The sequence below is a fragment of the Oncorhynchus nerka genome, linkage group LG15, assembly GCF_034236695.1.
Source record: "Oncorhynchus nerka isolate Pitt River linkage group LG15, Oner_Uvic_2.0, whole genome shotgun sequence".
NCBI lineage: Eukaryota > Metazoa > Chordata > Actinopteri > Salmoniformes > Salmonidae > Oncorhynchus > Oncorhynchus nerka.
The window spans coordinates 72,735,005-72,753,730 of record NC_088410.1 but is presented as its reverse complement, the minus strand read 5'-3'; the positions used below and the strand labels follow the sequence as shown (position 1 = coordinate 72,753,730).

The window sequence follows — 18,726 nt, the reverse complement described above, 5'->3', positions numbered from 1 at the left end:
CTGCAAACTTAATGATGGTGTTGGAGTCGTGCTTGGCCATGCAGTCATGGGTGAACAGGGAGTAAAGGAGGGGACTGAGCATGCACCTCTGGGGGGCTCCAGTGTTGAAAATCAGCGTGGCAGATGTGTTGCTACCTACCCTCACCACCTGGGGGCGGCCCGTCAGGAAGTCCAAGATCCAGTTGCAGAGGGAGGTGTTTAGTCCCAGGATCCTTAGCTCAGTGATGAGGTTTGAGGGTACAATGGTGTTGAACGCTGAGCTGTATTCGATGAATAGCATTCTCATATAAGTCTTCCTTTTGTCCAGGTGGGAAAGGGCAGAGTGGAGTGCAATAGAGATTGCATCATCTGTTGATTTGTTTGGGTGGTATGCAAATTGGAGTGGGTCTAGGGTTTCTGGGATAATGGTGTTGATGTGAGCCATGACCAGCCTTTCAAAGCACTTCATGGCTATGGACGTGAGTGCTACGGGTCTGTAGTCATTTAGGCAGGTTGCCTTCGTGTTCTTGGGCACAGGGACACTGGTGGTCTGCTTGAAACATGTTGGTATTACAGACGCAATCAGGGACATGTTGACAATGTCAGTGAAGACACGTGCCAGTTGGTCAGCACATGCCCAGGACACATGTCCTGGTAATCCATCTGGCCCCGCAGCCTTGTGTATGTTGACCTGTTTAAAGGTATTACTCACATCGGCTACGGAGAGCATGATCACACAGTCGTCCGGAACAGCTGATGTTCTCATGCATGCCTCAGTGTTGCTTGCCTCGAAGCGAGCATAGAAGTGATTTAGCTTGTCGGGTAGGCTCGTGTCACTGGGCAGCTCGCGGCTGTGCTTCCCTTTGTAGTCTTTAAGCCCTGCCACATAAGAAGAGCGTCAGAGCAGGGGTAATATGATTCAATCTTAGCCCTGTATTGACGCTTTGCCTGTTTGATGGTTCGTCGCAGGGCATAGCAGGATTTCTTGTAAGCTTCCGGGTTAGAGTCCCGCACATTGAAAGCTGAAGCTGTACCCTTTAGCTCAGGGCAAATGTTGCCTGTAATCCATGGCTTCTGGTTTGGGGTATGTATGTACAGTCACGTACAGTGGGGACGACGTCCTGGATGCACTTATTGATAAAGCCTGTGACTGATGTGGTGTACTCCTCAATGCCATTGGAAGAATCCCGGAACATGTTCTAGTCTGTGATAGCAAAACAGTCCTGTAGTTTAGCATCTGCTTCATCTGACCACTTTTTTATAGACCTTAGTCACTGGTGCTTTTTTCCTTCTGGTTGCACATTTAACATGTTGACAGAAATTTGGTAGAACTGATTTAAGTTTCCCTGCATTAAAGTCTCCGGCCCCTAGGAGCGCCGCCTCTGGGTGAGTGGTTTCCTGTTTGCTTATTTCCTTATACAGCTGACTGAGTGCGGTCTTAGTGCCAGCATCTGTCTGTGGTGGTAAATAAACAGCCATGAAAAGTATAGCTGAAAACTCTCTAGGCAAGTATTGTGACCTGCATTTAATCACAATATACTCTACTTCAGGCGAGCAAAATCTAGAGACTTCCTTAGATTTCGTGCACCAGCTGTTGTTTACAAATATGCACAGACCGCCACCCTCGTCTTTCCAAATGATGCTGTTCTATCTTGCCGGTGCAGCGTATATCCCTTTAGCTGAATATCCATGTCGTCATTCACTGGCGAGTAATATTGACTGTAACGGCATTTTTCCCACTCGCCTTCTGCGGGTCCTCACGAGGCATCCAGCACTTTGTCCTCTGTACCTGTGTTTCTTCCTCTTGCAAATAATGGGGATATTGACCCTGTCGGGTGTTTGGAGAATGTCCTGTGCGTCTTGCTTGTTGAAATAAAAATCTTTGTCTAATCCGAGGTGAGTGATCGCTGTCCTGATATCCAGAAGCTCTTTTTTGTCGTAAGATACGGTTGCAGAAGCATTATGTACAAAATAAGTTACAAATAACGTGAAAAAAACCCACATAATAGCACAATTGGTTGGGCGCCCGTAAAACTGCTGCCATTACTTCCGGCGCCATTTTAAAGTTTGCTGGCTATTGTGACATTTAGCCTCTGCAGCATTTACAAACATTCAGGCAGATATTTGAAACTGGGTGTTAATACTCTAATATTGTGTAGAGCATCTCTGCTGTGCCACACTAGGAATCTGGGGCACTGACCTTTGGTCCTTTCTTCCATCCAGAAAAAGGACTCAGGGTGAGCCTAACAGGAAATTAATCATGCTTGGATGCTCCTTTGTGCAGGGCTGCCAATCCTTTTTTTTATAGAATGGAATCAAAATAATAAACTAGGTTATTTGTAATTACAGTATACTTTATCACAGTGGTCTTGTTGTTATTGTAGCATCAGATGTCTAACAACTGACGTCACCAACATTACACGAAATATGATCAAAGCTACAAACATATACAGTACAATATGATACATTATTTATTCATATTACTGTGAAACGTGTGGATGAATATTCATGAGCGTGGTCTGGGGGAATGGATAATATAGAAAACAAGACGGCTGATACGGTTATCTACAATCCTAACGCATTCTTTAACTGGCATTTCACATTCCAGCATGCTGCTGCTACATGTTCAAGGTCTCAGAACCCTGCAGAATGTGATGTTCAGTCAGCTGTGACCAGGACTAATGTGAGCCTACCCTCATGTGCCAGTCTCCTAGAATAGAGCCAAGCAGTCACATGGGTAATCTGCATATCTGAAAACATAGGTCAGTCTAACTAAGGAAATTACTGTAAACCAACTGAGAGGAGGAGCAGAATACTACCACTGTTTCCCCCTCAAAAAACACACAGTGCTATTTACCTCTCTGGGATAGGGAGTGGGATTTTCACATCTGGATGAAAACGTGCCCAAAGTAAACTACCTGCTACTCAGGCCCAGAAGCTAGGATATGCATATTATTAGTAGATTCGGATAGAAAACACTCTGCCGTATCTAAAACTGTTTGAATAATGTCTGTGAGTATAAAAGAACTGATTTGGCAGGCGAAACCCCGAGCACAATCCATCCTGGGATTTTTTTTTTTAGGTAAATCTATGGTTTACCTATGACAAACCTGTTTTAATAGAAATAAGCGTGCAGTTCCTATAGCTTCCACTAGATGTCTTTAGAAATTTCTTTAGAAATTGGTTGAGATTTTTTATTTTGAGAAATGAACAAGTAGGCATTTCCTTTCTGGGTGTACTCTTTTGTTTGGGGGCGTGACCTGAAGTTCGCTACACTTTCATTTTATCCGGCTATTGAACGCAGTTTATCCCGTCTTAAAATGTATCGATTATTTACGTTTTTAAATACTTAAAGTTGGATTAGGAAAGTTGTTTGAAATGTTTGGACAAAGTTTACAGGTAACTTATTAGATATTTTGTAGTCATGCAGGGCGAGTTGGAACCAGTGTTTTTCTGAATCAAATGCGCCAAATAAATGGACATTTTGGGGATGTAACGATGGAATTAATCGGACAAAAGGACCATTTGTGATGTTTATGGGACATATTGGAGTGCCAACAAAAGAAGCTCTTCAAAGGTAAGGCATGAATTATATCGTTATTTCTGAGTTTTGTGTAGCGCCTGGCGGGTTGAAATATGATTGTCATGTGTTTGTTTGATGGGGTGCTGTCCTCAGATAATCGCATGGTTTGCTTTTGCCGTAAAGCCTTTTTGAAATCTGACATGGTGGCTAGATTAACAAGAAGTTAAACTTTAATTTGGTGTTTTGCACTTGTGAATGTGTAAAAATTTAATATTTCTAATATTAATTTTTTTTTCGCGCTCTGCAATTTCACCGGATGTTGTCAAATCGATCTAATGGGATTTGATCCATAAGAAGTTTTAAAACCTCAGCCACACAACTTACCTGACATTTCATCTAAATGTATCTATTTATCTCTAAGAGGGCAACATTTTATTTCGCTACCTTAAAAATGTATGGATTATTTAAGTTTTAAAATACTTAAAGTTGGATTAGGAAAGTTGTTTGAAATGTTTGGACAAAGTTCACAGGTAACTTATTAGATATTTTGACTATGCATGGCAAGGCTTTACTCTTATGTTAATCTCCAGCAGTGAATTTATGCAACTCCATATATTTTTTGGTATAAACGTTCTATAAATTCCTTTGATGCTCTAACCCAGGGACTGTTTTTTGAGTTGCTGGGTATGGAATTTGAAGATGATCTTTTAATTCTGATTTTTTTGGGGGGGGTCAGTGTTTGCAATGCTGTCAAATACTCACATAAACCTGCATCGATTTACTTCAAAAACGTAATGATGTTTACTACAAAGTGTTCCACGCTAGATCTACTTCCACAACTATTGCTGGTCCTATAAAAGTAGTGACACATCAGTAGAAGCTGAAGAAAGCTTTGAGAGTACACACATTATCATTATCCAACACGTGGCAGCCTTTTGTTAACCGAGTGCCACTACGAGCTATTTTTGGGGGGCACATGGGAAATTAACTCAGTGAACTTGTGTGACAAGTCCTGCGATGGATCAAAGGTTTTAGCGAGCTGGGTGAATGTTGTTCTATATTACAGATGTTATGTGTTGATTATGTACTGTAGTGCTTATATAGGGGCAATGACATTTATGAATGGAACTCTTCCCAAATACTCTGGCTAAGACCTCCAGTGGCTGAGGATTTGGCTAAATTACGTCTTTATGATTTTGGTTGTCTCCCACTCGACAGTTACACCTCAGGAATGCAATCTCCAGGAAAAAAAACCTTGTCTGTGGTTCAGAGGAAAGAAGTTGCCATGAATAATGGGAAATAATCTGTTGTCATAAAATGCACAGCCCACACAATCCCCCGTCATCCCCGCTCGCCTGCACAGCTCCGGCCCATCCAGACTGACGTCAAAGTGCAGATTAGGATGCTTCTCTTTTTTCCTCACCTAATCTGACAGCTGGACTTTCATGAAACCCAAAGATGGTGCATTCACTGTAGGGAATACTCGTTTACATACTGTAACTGAAGATGCAAGTAACTGGAGTCCTTCACTATGCAAACATCATGTCAAATAAAAAAATATTTGCAGGTAGAATCTGAGGCTATTGCAGACAACAATGCTATGTTGATGGAAATGCAGAGATAACGGATACATGCCTACATGTATGTAGCTAAGGAGGCCTTAAGGAATCATACCCTCAAGGATGGAGGAGGGGTCCTAGCAGATGGTATAGGGTGGAAATGGCAGGTATCACTGTCAGTGCTGGCAGGTATCACTGTCAGATGAAGGCAGAGGAAGAAAGATAAAGCACCTGCATACACTGGCACACACAATAATAGGGTTCTGCTGGGTTCATTGCACGGGAGGGCTTGGGCCTGCGATGGCTGAGAGCACCAGCAGTACAGTTCAGACATTTAAATGTGCACGCTCATTACTCCAAGCAAGACGCTCCCTGCCACAGAGGCCAAATCATTGAGGATGATCTTTGAAGAATATTTTTGCCAGTAAATGTGCCTGTCCTTCCTTATATATTTCATTTTTTAGAACAGGCACCGCAGCGTGAAGACATATCTTTCGTCTTATCATCTCAAATTTGACATACTTTATAAATGCTAATGGAATCCGTGTTGATACTTTATTATGTGCATTTCTAACCTTGATATAGCACGCATCAAGGACAAGCAGAAGCCTATGGTTTAAAGCTGAGGTCATGGTGACGTTGAATAAATCTAGCGCTGCCTTGCAGGCAGATGTTCTGCCTCTCTTTAGGAATGTCATTGTATGAATGGCAGACAGAAGTGAAAGGGATAAGAATGAGTTAAGGTGTTGACAGATGAGAAATCGCCATGAAAACAGATATAAGTGGAACACTATTGTACGCTGAGACACTTTACCAAGCCTCTAATAAGGGGCATAATGTGGGCACACAGTGGCACAGAAATTGTTATTACTCAGCAGCCATGTTTGAACACAGTACAGTGTGACTACAGTGAAATTGCTGATGAAGAGATGTCAGAGCACAACCTATTTTGGGACCAACCTGTTTAGCTAATATAATAATATATATATATTAGCTAAACAGGTGGGTCCCAAAATAGGTTGTGCTCTGACATCTCTTCATCAGCAATTTCACTATATAATATATATATACATATATACATATATATATACATATATACACATATATATACATATATATATATATATATATATATATATATACACAGTCTTAAGTTTGGACACACCTACTCATTCAAGGGTTTTTCTTTATTTGTACTATTTTCTATATTGTAGAATAATAGGGAAGACATCAAATCTATGAAATAACACATATGAAATTATGTAGTAACCAAAAAAGTGTTAAACAAATCAAAATGTATTTTATGTTATATTCTTCAAAGTAGCCAACCTATGCCTTGATGACAACTTTGCACACTCTTTGCACACAGCGTAGCGGTTGGTGATCTTCTCTAGTTGCGCCGTGATTGGCTCAGTGTTCTGACATTCATGGGGAAACTACGTCACCGCAAAATCTACAGGGAAGGCTTGAAGTTCAAGTCCCCCTTGGGTGCTGCCATAGATTTACATTAGAAGTGCCCATCCAAGAAGGCTCAAGATCATTGGCCACAGATAAAATGAAGTCAAATCAGGTTATTAGCTTTGATTGGACTGATCATGTCAACATCATACTTTCAAAATCTTAGCCTGCAAGCTAGACAAGCAGTTATCGTCATGAATCAAGTCGACAATCTACTGGCAAATCCTTTTCAATCCTTGTCATATGAAGAGAAATTATAGATAAATCGTATCGGTGCTCATCAGCCATTAGACATAAACATTACACAAAAAGTTGGAAATTGCAAATTCAGCAATGAGTGGTTTGGAAGGAATCAGTGGCTAACTGCAAGTGTTGCAAATGCAATTCCTTTGTATCCCCTGTCTGCTATTCGGTGGAGAGGGTGTGTTGTCCAAATTTGGGTTTAAGAGTCTCTTTTCCAAGCTAGAAAGGATAATATTCACAAGCAACACCATGGCCCAGAAAATGTTGAATACTTTGGCCATGCTGTCAAGTCAGCATGACTTCTGCCACATTCAAAAGAACTTGAAAATCATAACTGGGAAATCTCAGACTTCAGTGAGTTCAAGACAACAGGGAACTCGGGAAAAAAAACTAGCTCTGACTGGGAAAATATGTTTTGAAAAGTCACCCAACTTGGAATTACAATTCGGGAACTCGATCCTCTTTCTAGGGCTCCGACTGGAAGATAACTGATGTCATGATTCACCCTTTTATTCTCTTGAGTTCCCAGTTGTCTTGAAAGCACCATAAATCCAGAGAATGCCAGACTTTGATGGCAAAGTCTTATGACAAACTTTCCTCACAAGAAGGACCGCCGCGCCACCTTCCTGTTCAAGTGAGCACAGCACAACTGTGAGTCTAGAAATTGATTGTATGCTGCTGCATAAATTATGGTATATGCCAGGGAGATATGTATACTGTAGCTAAAAAAAGTTATACTCAGTGTATGTTGTGTAGTAAGCTGTTAGTAGCCCACGTGCCTTACCCTAATAATTTCCCTCTCATAACTTAGCCTACTGTTCTGACTTGGTGGTGCACATGTAGCCTATAGGCTGTTTTAGAGAAATGGGGTCATCGAATATTGTAAGAGCTTTCATTGTCTGCTTTATATACCCCCTTTATTTATCCTACGGTTCTGACTTGGTGTACAGGGAGAATACTGTAAGAACGGCCCATGTTCTGAATTCTGTGGCTGTACATTTCAAAAGTGCTGAACGTTCAATTAGGAGAAACGACAGGGATTATCCAGTCGCAGTACATTTTAATGACCTAAAGCATGACATTTCTACCTTTAGATTTTGTGGCATAGAGAAAGTTAAGATATCAGACAGGGGAGGTGATATTAATAATACTCTGAGTAAAAGAGAATGTTTTTGGATTTTCACCCTTCAGACATTATTTCCTAAAGGGCTTAATGATGAAATGCCTATGTATGTATGTTATGTTGTGAATTTGAACATGAATTATGTCCCTATTTAAGATTATTCTGATGTTTTTCGTATGATGTACCCAATGAATAATGAAAACTTGCTTTGTCCTCATTGTGGTTTTACAGACGTGTTTAATACTTCTTATTTACACACTTTGGTAATATTTATGAAATGCATATTGTTATATTTGGTAGCACTTATTTGTTTATCCTTCGACTCCAACCCTTTTCGATGCGTGGAACGGATGTGGGTGGGGCTAGGTCTACATATGGGTGGGAAAAAAAATCACAAAAGCTCTGACAAAGGCCTGTGAGGCTTATTAAATATCAGTGATACTATCAAGAGCAGAGTGCCGTTTCCCTTTTCCTTCAAAAGTGCTGAACAAATTGTTATATTGACTACATCTGTCTTAGCTCGCTCATTAATGTCTTAATCGAAATTATGGATTGCCTCTTATCCGGTCATCGTTCCTTTATGACATTGTTTGTAAATCTCAATTGTCAGTAGAAACCACATTTGTTTAAGCAAGTCAGCCATATCATCTATGTTTTTTTAAAAGGCAGTAAATGAGACTGAATGAACTGTTTCGCAGCCAGACAAGGCTCCGCTGATAGCCAGGTGTAGCAGTGGTAAGGATTCACTCCATGTTGCTGAAAAGAAAGCTCTGCTGTTGGGACAGCTTTATGTAGGCCTTAACAGTTTGTGGGCACCGTTTATCACCGTTATAGTGCAATTAAGGTATTGTTTAGTGTTGTGTTGTGTAGTGACTTTGCTGGTATGCATCTAAAAACATATTTTTCATTTGCCCCACCAAGATTTACATGCTAAAATCGCACAAAGCTTTCATGTACAAACGACTCACACATACCACGTTATAACGGGTGACGCTTATTGTATACTGCCAAAGATCTCAGGATTTTTTTGGGAACCTACCTCTAAATTCCACCATGTGCTCTGTAGAGATAATGGAAAGAAGCCACAACAAATATTATTTTGTAATTTTTGGGGGTTACTTATTATAATATTTTTTACTTTAGTTTATTTAATAAATATTTTCTTGTAAGTAAACATTTCATGCGACAAATAACATTTGATTTGATTTGAAATCTTATGCTTAACTGTTTGAACCCCGAGAGCCAAGCCTATCCTTTGTTTACCTATCTCTGCACCAACAGCTTCTAGAGGAATCAGAGTACCTTCAAAATCTCACACAAGTCAAACAGAGCAGCAACCTAGCTCTTTTCAACACAGTCCAAAATCAAATCAATTCAATTCAAATCAGTGCAGGACTTCAGGGCAGAGAGGGAAGTTACAGTGCTTTTTGAACTCTCTTGCCCCTGGCATTTACTTATCTCCACTAATCGTAGTTTTTATCATATTGACTGATCCCATTGACTGGGATGGCAGACTGCATTGCATCCATACAGGCCACTTAAAGTTCATCAGCCAGGACTTTCTCTTTTATTTCTTCCAACTACCCTACACAAGAGGTGGGTATTATGGCAGCGAGGGAAGATCAATTTGGCATAATGGCTACAGATTCTGTTGCATTATTCACATTGGGGGAGATGCAAGCCCCTTGGTGTTCCCTAGGACCTAAGATAACTTGGCAACAAGTCATCTTGGATGCAGAACCCATTTATGTGGATTCCGTTAATAAAATATGTTAAAGGTTAATTAAGCTTTTTTTACAACCAAATCTCCATATTTGATGTAAACGTTATGTTAAAGAAGGGTCCAGACACTTCGTTTGCAATTTCAAATCTTTTTGAGAAACTTACCCCAACCAGAGATGGATTACCTAATCCTTGAGGTGCAGTATGGGGGCTTTTAAAAATATGAACAAGTGCTCCAAAAACACCCAAATATGTCCTTTTGGAAATGGAGAAGTTCTCAATATAGTGATGCAGGTCTTTACATGTTGTACACATGAAATTATGTCATTCAAAACTATCCACAACCTTATATTACTTTATTTTTTAAAACTTGAGCGATACCTCTCCATCTAGTCTACATGTAACTGCCAAAATATTTATTTTATTTACCTTTATTTAACTAGCTCAGTAAGAACAAATTCTTATTTTCAATGACAGCCTAGGAATAGTGGGTTAATCTGTTCAGGGGCAGAACAACAGATTTATACCTTGTCAGTTTGGGGATTTGAACTTGCATCCTTTCAGTTCCTAGTCCAACACTCTAACCACTAGGCTACGCTGCCACCCTAAGAAACAATATATTGAAAACAGGTGCTTCCACACAGGAAGTTCAAGACACTTGTAGAATCTATGCCAAGGAGCATTAAAGCTGTTCTGGCGGCTCATAATGGCCCGACGCCCTATTAAGACACTATGTTGGTGTTTCCTTTATTAAGGCAGTTACCTGTAGCAGCAGGCTACCCAGAAAATGGAACAGCTGGATAGGGGAAGCAGCTCAAGTCGCACAAAATGGAATATAACGTTGCAGATAAGTAAAAAATAAAAAAAGACACAATTTAATGTGTACAACATCCAAAGACCTGCATCACTATACTGAGACCGTTTCCATTTTTAAAATGACACATTGTTTTTTTTTTCAGAGCCCATGTACAGCACAACGAGGATGAGGAAATTAATCGCGGTAAGTTAAAAAATATGTTTTTGTCTGGACCATTCTATTACATCAAGAAAATATATTTGGTTGTGAAACAAAAGCTAACTCCTCCTTTAATGGATTTATAAATACTGTTTTTTAACAAAGAAAGCATTTTAAGCTGGTCCCAAAATGTTAGAGGCATGGTTTACCCATTACCTGAAAGGCAAATAGATCTGAAACATGCAAATACCCTCTGGGCTTTGGTGGTTTCCTCAGTTTATTCTTAACATGTGGCTCAATATAGTGCCATAAAATATAAAACAGATTCATATATTGCCATATCATGACATGAATCTTTAAAAAATCTGTGATTAGGAACTAAAAACTAAATTAAGGCCATTCCTCCCAAACTATACCACTATCTGAAGAAGAGAGTAAACAAAAATACTGGCATACATTCTTGAGTGTGGCAATGTAAGACAAACTCTGTAGGGTCTATTTGATGATAGGAAAATGAGTAAACCAGATGAGTACACACCGGTTTATACAAGTGTTTTTATACGGCAGCTGAGCAGCATAATTGAGCAGCAGTGTGGAACATTGTGTATTGGTGGAATCTAAACAACAGTTAATTAGGAAGAAGGCTCAAGCCCCACCTCCTCTCTCCTCTTCATTCTCTCTTCTTCATTTGACAGAACACAAAACTGGGGGACAGCATATTGAGCTACACAATACTACAAAGGCAATGTAAGGTCAATTTGATGTTCTATAACAGCCGAATAACTTGCACGCTATAGGTTTACATGGAGGGAAACGTTGAAAATCTTGAAGAAAAGTTGTAATATGTGAGTCACAGTGTTCTTTGTGGATTTGTACAGCCCTCTTTTGACATTAAGGCGTCACAAGGCTTCAGAAGGTCCAAATTGCAAGATTTAAAAAGTTCAAAATTAACTTTCTGTGGACAATAGTCACTGGCAATTCAACAGGCAATTATTGTTCTATACTCTAGGCGGAACAAAAACATCTCTACTAAAACATTGTTCAGGATATTGTTCGTAACAGATGCCCGCTCTAATCTCAAACATGTTTCCGGAAACACAATGCATGGTTGATGACCCTGCATGTAAAAAAGACACATATCAAATGAATAAGGTAGCTGCGCTGTCCACACAATAGCGAAATAAAATGCAAATTAAAAAACACAGAGGGTAGGCTTTAGATTTGTTCATAATAATTGTATATAACTGCTGAAATAAAGCCTGGTGATTGGTTGATGGAGGAGCCACCACAGCCCACTTTCCTGCCAATATCTATTCATACTTCCTGTGAGTCAAGCCCAGCTGTCACTAGCAGACGAGGACAGTGAACAGGAAAGCCTCAGATCAACTCCAACACACAACTTTTTAACTCCCCACTAAATCTCCCCCCACTGGTATGATCCACTGCATGTTGGACAGCCTGCCATGGAGCGAAGCAAGCCATCAAAGTAAACGTCCAAAATAACGACTTATACTGATCTAGAAAGGGACTAAACAGACTAAAAGCCCAAACCAAAAAAGAACGCTGTATGTAAAACTACAATATCAAATATTTCATTATCCAATCACAAGATGTGGGTTGATTAAAACTAAATCAGCACATTGGCCTATAACAGAGCAGAAATTCAACTACAGTGCTTAACCACCACACAGTATTTGTGTCGTGGACTTGAAATAACACATGATGCTCAGTATCCCTATGCCCTCTGACCCTGGTGTGCCTGAACAGCGATTATTACAATCCTTATCCCAGTAATGGAGAGATGTTCCTATCAGATAACACTAGCAACACATCATGAGACCACATCCTTTTTCCTGATTCAATTCAAAACACATGACATTGTTCTCCCCACGTTGCCCTTTGAACCCATTTCCAGCTGTTTAGAGTTGAGATTTCAACTTCATTTCCTTTTCATATTGGTTTACCAAGACCATGTATCCATGTAATAAGGATGTTATATTACAAAACAATATCTAATGAATCTATCAAATTCATAAATCTATCTAGTGGTATTTACAAACAATTTAGAGGAAATTGTATAAAGCATGAAAAAACGCATCACTCATGTAAAATGTATGCTGACAAAATGTGTCCTCTGCATTGATATTGGGTTTCTCATTTATTTTTTATTCTGTTTGCATTTAGACCCTGACCCTGTGGAGGAGAGGGCAATGTGGGGAAATAGGATTATGGCTAGCTACTGTAGTTCATTGTAGAAAGTTAAACTCTGCTCTATGACCTGAATAATTGACATGGAATACATTACAGCAGGTTATAAATCAATACAAAATATCCTTAGGCTTGTGTGTTATCCACAGACTCAAAACATGACAGGGACAGTAATTAAATACAAGTATTTGAGATTCAGCAATAAGAGACGACATTGTGCTGCCACAATGTGCACATCCATATAGATGAATAAAAACATCTCTCCATATGGGGGGTACTTACAAAGAGTGCCCAGCTAGACATATAAACAACCACTAGGCATTCAGCTGCTCTGACAGAGTTGACTCACAGAGAACAAAAGAGAGCAAAACGTTTAAATGAGAATACACATGCCCATAGTTGGACAACGCTGCCAAGAAACATTGAAGACAGAGCTGCATTGGAATGCAAAAGGAGTAGATTAGTAAATTTGTTTCTCATTTAGAAGACACTCTTATCCAGAGCAATTAAGGTTACGTGCCTTGCTCAAGGGCACATCGGCAGATTTAACTTAGTCAGCTCAGAGATTCAAAACAGCAATCTTTAGGTTGCTGGCCCAACCTCTTAACCGCTGGACTACCTGCTGCACTAAATGAGAAACTATTGCTGTGTATCTATACCATGTCCATTTTTATGTGGGTAAAACAGAATGTGTTTTTAGTACATGTGTGGGAAAACTTCCAACCTGGACCCTCATATAATCATGGCCATCTAATAATGGAAAATCTCTCCCTCATCTCTCCACTGTGATAGCTGATGTGGGGTGAGTAGTATCTTAAAATGGCTGTCATGCATTACCCAGGTAGGTGCTATACATTGGTGCTGGATGTGGTGTTTCTCAGTGTACAGATTTTTTAGATCCCATTGAAAAATACTATATAAATGTCTGTATTATTATAATTTATTTATATAGTAACAGAATTGTGGCCAGACTCTGTCCTTGTCAACAATATTACTCTTTCAATGTCAGGTTATGACACACACACACACAAAATAATACAAGAGAGACTAAAGGGCTGTTCTAATCTAAACTACTATGACACCTTCCCCTCGTTCTCTCACCCTCGAACAATAAGAGCTCCCTTGGGAAAGCGTCAGTGAAACGTCAATGGAGGGCTCACTGACTTGAGTGGAGTGGGAAGTGAAGGGTTGATGCTGCTTAGAATGCAGTGGGCCAATGTAGGCATATGCACTGCATTTTCAGAGCAGCATGGATCTAGTGGCAAGTAGCCCGACATTCCTAACTACGCTTTCACTAGAAACAGAGTTGTCCCCTGATATTTTGTAGCAGATATGAGTCTGGCTAATGAAATCGTGATGAGGTTGCCCTGCCTGCAACTTCAAAATTAGTATCACCCTCAGCCCTTGAGGGAGTTGCTTCTTGGTCTAATGGTCATGACGTTGTTTTCTCATGTGGCAGAATAGGGTTCCGATCCCACCCGTGACAATGGCGCCCAACTGTGGGACGGTCTTTCATGGGGTAGGAGGTCATAGGGGGTATATGTAGAGGACATGAGCCAGACTCATGTTGCCTTGATGAGGTAGCCCTGCATGCGACTTCAAAATCAGTGTTATGCTTGGTTGAATAGGAAAGTGTCAAAGCTTTCACTCCCTCAATTGGTTAAAGGTGCAGCAGCATCATTGATGATTTGCATTCCCCTTTCTTAACCTTTTCGCCTCACTCCACCCACCAGAATCAATTTACTCTGCCCACATTTTTTCACTTCACCTCAATTCCCTTTCCTTCAAATGAAAACTAATGACTTATAGTATTTTGCCTCCATCCTTTGCATTCAGTGACCAATTGATTAGACTGCTCAATCACTGTATTTCAAATTTCGTATGTGTTTCAAACCTTTTATGAATGGAATAGGACAGTCAAAAGGCAGCCTATAGATTGCATCTCGGTATTAAAGATGCACTATGCATAAATTGCTCCGCCATTTCCTGGTTGCTAAAATTAGAATAGTTAGACTTATTTCAGTTTATGTGATAAAACAAGCAGGTATAGTGTAGAGAATCATTGTACCATCTAAATTGCTGTGAAATAGATATTTTCCATAACCCAAAATATTGTATTTTCAGCTGTTTGAAGCTGGTGTACAAAACCGAAGGGTAAAAGAGCAAAAACTAAATTTAAGAATGAAACATAGAAATAGCACACAAAGAACAGATCTACCAGATTTATCAATGAGAATCATAAATATACAGTACCAGTCAAAAGTTTTAACACACCTAGTCATTCCAGGGATTTTCTTTATTTGCACTATTTTCTATATTGTAGAATAATAGTGAAGACATCAAAACCATGAAATAGCACACATGGAGTCATGTAGTAACCAAAAAAGTGATTAACAAATCAAAATATATTATATATTTGAGATTCTTCAAAGTAGCCACCCTTTGCCTTGTTGGCAGTTTTGCACACTCTTGGCATTATCTCAACCAGTTTCATGAGGTAGTCACCTGGAATGCATTTAAATTAAAAGGAGTGCCTTGTTAAAAGTGAATTTGTGGAAATTCATTCTTCTAAATGTGTTTGAGCCAATTAGTTGTATAGTGACAAGGTATGGGTGGTATGCAGAGATATCCCTATTTGGTAAAATAACATATCATGGCAAGAACAGCTCAAATATGCAAAGAAAAACAACAGTCCATCATTACTTTAAGAATGTCAGTCAATCCGGAAAATTTCAAGAACTTAAAGTTTCTACAAGTGCAGTTGCAAAAACCATCAAGCGTTATGATGAAACTGACTCTCATGAGGACCGCCACAGGAAAGGAAGACCCAAAGTTACCTCTGCTGCAGAGGATAAGTTCATCGGAGTTAACTGCACCTCAGATTGCAGCGCAAATAAATGCTTCACAGAGTTCAAGTAACAGACACATCTCTCACCTTCATTGTCGAACTGCTGCAAAGAAACCACTACTAAAGGTCACCAATAAGAAGAAGAGACTTGCGTGGGCCAAGAAACATGAGCAATGGACATTAGAACGGTGGAAATCTATACTTTGTTCTGATAAGTCCAAATGTTTTATTTTTGGTTCCAATTTTTGGTTTATTTTTGGGTTTTGATGGGGGTGCGTTGCTGGTGACACTCTCTGTGATTTATTTAGTATTCAAGGCACACTTAAGCAGCATGGCTACCACAGCATTCTACAGCGAAGTGCCATCCCATCTGGTTAGCGCTTAGCGGGACTATAATTTGTTTTTCAACAAGACAATGACCCAGCACACCTCCAGGCTGTGTAAGGGTGAGGAGAGTGATGGAGTGCTGCATCAGATGACCTGGCCTCCACAATCACCCAACCTTCCAGAAAGCTGGAAAATAATTCCAGGTGAAGCTGATTGAGAGATTGCCAATAGTGTTCTGTGAAGAGGCGACTCTGGGATTCTGGCCTTCTAGGCAGAGTTGTCCAGTGTCTGTGTTCTTTTGCCCATCTTAATCTTTTATTTTCATTGGCCAGTCTGAGATATGGCTTTTTGGCTTTGCAACTCGCATCCCAGAGTAGCCGCTTCGCTGTTGACGTTGAGACTGGTGTTTTGCAGGTATTATTTAATGAAGCTGCCAGTTGAGGACTTGTGAGGCGTCTGTTTCTCAAACTAGACACTCTAATGTACTTGTCCTCTTGCTCAGTTGTGCACTGGGGCCTCCCACTCCTTTTTCTATTCTGGTTAGAGCCAGTTTGCGCTGTTCTGTGAACGAAGTAGTACACAGTATTGTACGAGATCTTCAGTTTCTTGGCAATTTCTCGCATGGAATAGCCTTCATTTCTCAGAACAAGAATAGACTGACGAGTTTCAGAAGAAAGTTATTTTGTTTCTGGCCATTTTGAGCCTGTAATCAAACCCACAAATGCCGACGCTCGAGATACTCAACTAGTCTAAAGAAGGCCAGTTTTCTTGCTTCTTTAATCAGAACAACAGTTTTCAGCTATGCTAACATAATTGTGGTTTCTAATGATCAATTAGCCTTTTAAAATTATAAACTTGGATTAGCTAACACAACGTGCCACTGGAGTGATGGTTGCTGATAATGGGCCTTTGTACGCCTATGTAGATATTCCATAAAAAATATGCCTTTTCCAGCTACAATAGACATTTACAACATGAACAATATCTACACTGTATTTCTGATCAATTTGATGTTATTTTAATGGACAAAAAATGATTTTCTTTCCAGATCAAGTCAATTTCTAAGTGACATCAAACTTTCGAACGGTAGTGTATATATAAATCACATTTCTATGTGAATTTTGTCAGGTGGCCTAAAAAGTTACATATTGCAGCTTTACGGAAAAATGTGTGCTTCAATGCTGTAGAATCTGGTCAGATCTTTGAGTGTCAGACAAATAACCGAAATCTACTCTAACAGTGACTGTGCTGTAGCCTAGTTTGGCTAAATAAAAGTTATTGATCTACATCTTAAATGTAAGCCTAATGCAAGACCCCAGGAGCCCATGGAATAGCCTTCCATTGTTTATAAATATATGCAGCAGTACACAATGCCTTGATCTTATGAGAAAGTTCCAGTAGTTCCATTTAAAGTTCCATTATAACTATTATATGTAGGAGATAAGTAAATGTATCAATTGTCTTCATTCACAGATAGAAGGCTACTGATATGTTGTTATTATTAGAAGTCTGGTCCTGGCTGTATTCATGGGCTGTGGAGAACACTTGAGCTAAGGCTGCATTCAATGTGAGTCGCCGAAGAGCCCGAAACATAACGGTAGTTGAATGCCATAACTCACAGGCAGCAGATCTGTTAGCGATCTGAAGTAGTAATGATAACAATCATAATAAAATAACAAGAAGAAGATAATTACTTGAGTTCACACTGTAAAGTTTATGGACCATTTGCAAGAAATACCATGATGTGTGATGCACACTTCCTCCATCTATGCTCTCCTTTACCAAACCCTAGTACCCAACGATACCATATCTGAGGATACCAGCAGTCAAAACTGAAGCTGCGGAGGAATACCATTCTAGGGTCTTCAAGGAAACCATTCACTTTATGGGAATGGGGAAAAGTTTAGGCAATTCTATGTGCATACATTTTGAATGCTATGGTTCATAATATGAGCGACCAACATTTAAACAGTTTCAAATGTACATGGACTCAGCCATCTGCCTTCCACAGCGTCTCCGAAATTATGACCTCACGAATTCTTAAAATGTGAGAGGCTTTTTCTTATTCAACTCTCACATACTGTGTTTATGCATAAATGATGACTTACCAACGGCTAAATCCAGCAGATCTGCGAACAAGAGGAGACACAAAGAGAAGACAGTCATCTTTCCCTTATTTTGCAATAAATCCCAAACTCCATCTGCGTTTACATGCTCCCCATTTGTCGGCTGCGTAATCCCCACCATTCCAAAGGTGTGAGATCGAGAGGTGCCCACAAACTGTTCATGATGCAGTTCAAGTATAAATAGAAATATGATAAATTCGTTCCAAGAACACTTAAATTACAGCAAAGAGGACCAATAATCGTCAACTGAAACGGTTCCTCAACTGCGTAGAAAAATATTTTCCTGCTAGACAATCAACGTTAAGCAGTGCAGTCGATGATTAGAAAAAAATGATATAGGTTGGATGAAAATCTATGCTTCTCAGTCAATGCTCTTCTCTCTCACCCGCGCGCTCTATCCTCCCGCCCTCCAGCACACACGCAAGCACACAGTCACTCCTGATCACTCGCTCTTTATTTCACACAATTTTCCTTAATCCTACCCTGGCTCTAAACCCTTCCCCTCTAATTCTGTCCACTAAACCGATTTATTTCTGCAGGATTTTGTTTTTCTTTAGTGAAAAGGTTTTTAAAGATCATTAAAACCTCCTGAATACTGCAACGCCTTATTCTACTGTACAATAACGCAATGAACCTGGATAGTTTCCGCATCTTT

The 18,726-nt window shown here is 39.8% G+C and overlaps 1 protein-coding gene across 2 annotated transcripts in view; it reads right to left on the bottom strand.

The window, feature by feature from the left end:
- Positions 1-18,484, bottom strand: part of LOC115143266 (immunoglobulin superfamily member 21-like) — a 286,018-nt gene extending 267,534 nt beyond the window's left edge. For both annotated transcript variants that reach the window (XM_029683481.2, XM_029683482.2), the window contains exon 1: positions 18,054-18,484. In XM_029683481.2, the coding sequence (XP_029539341.2) occupies positions 18,054-18,192 (139 nt within the window). In that variant the 5' untranslated portion in view covers positions 18,193-18,484. The remainder of the gene's footprint in view (positions 1-18,053) is intronic.
- Positions 18,485-18,726: the final 242 nt, after the last annotated feature.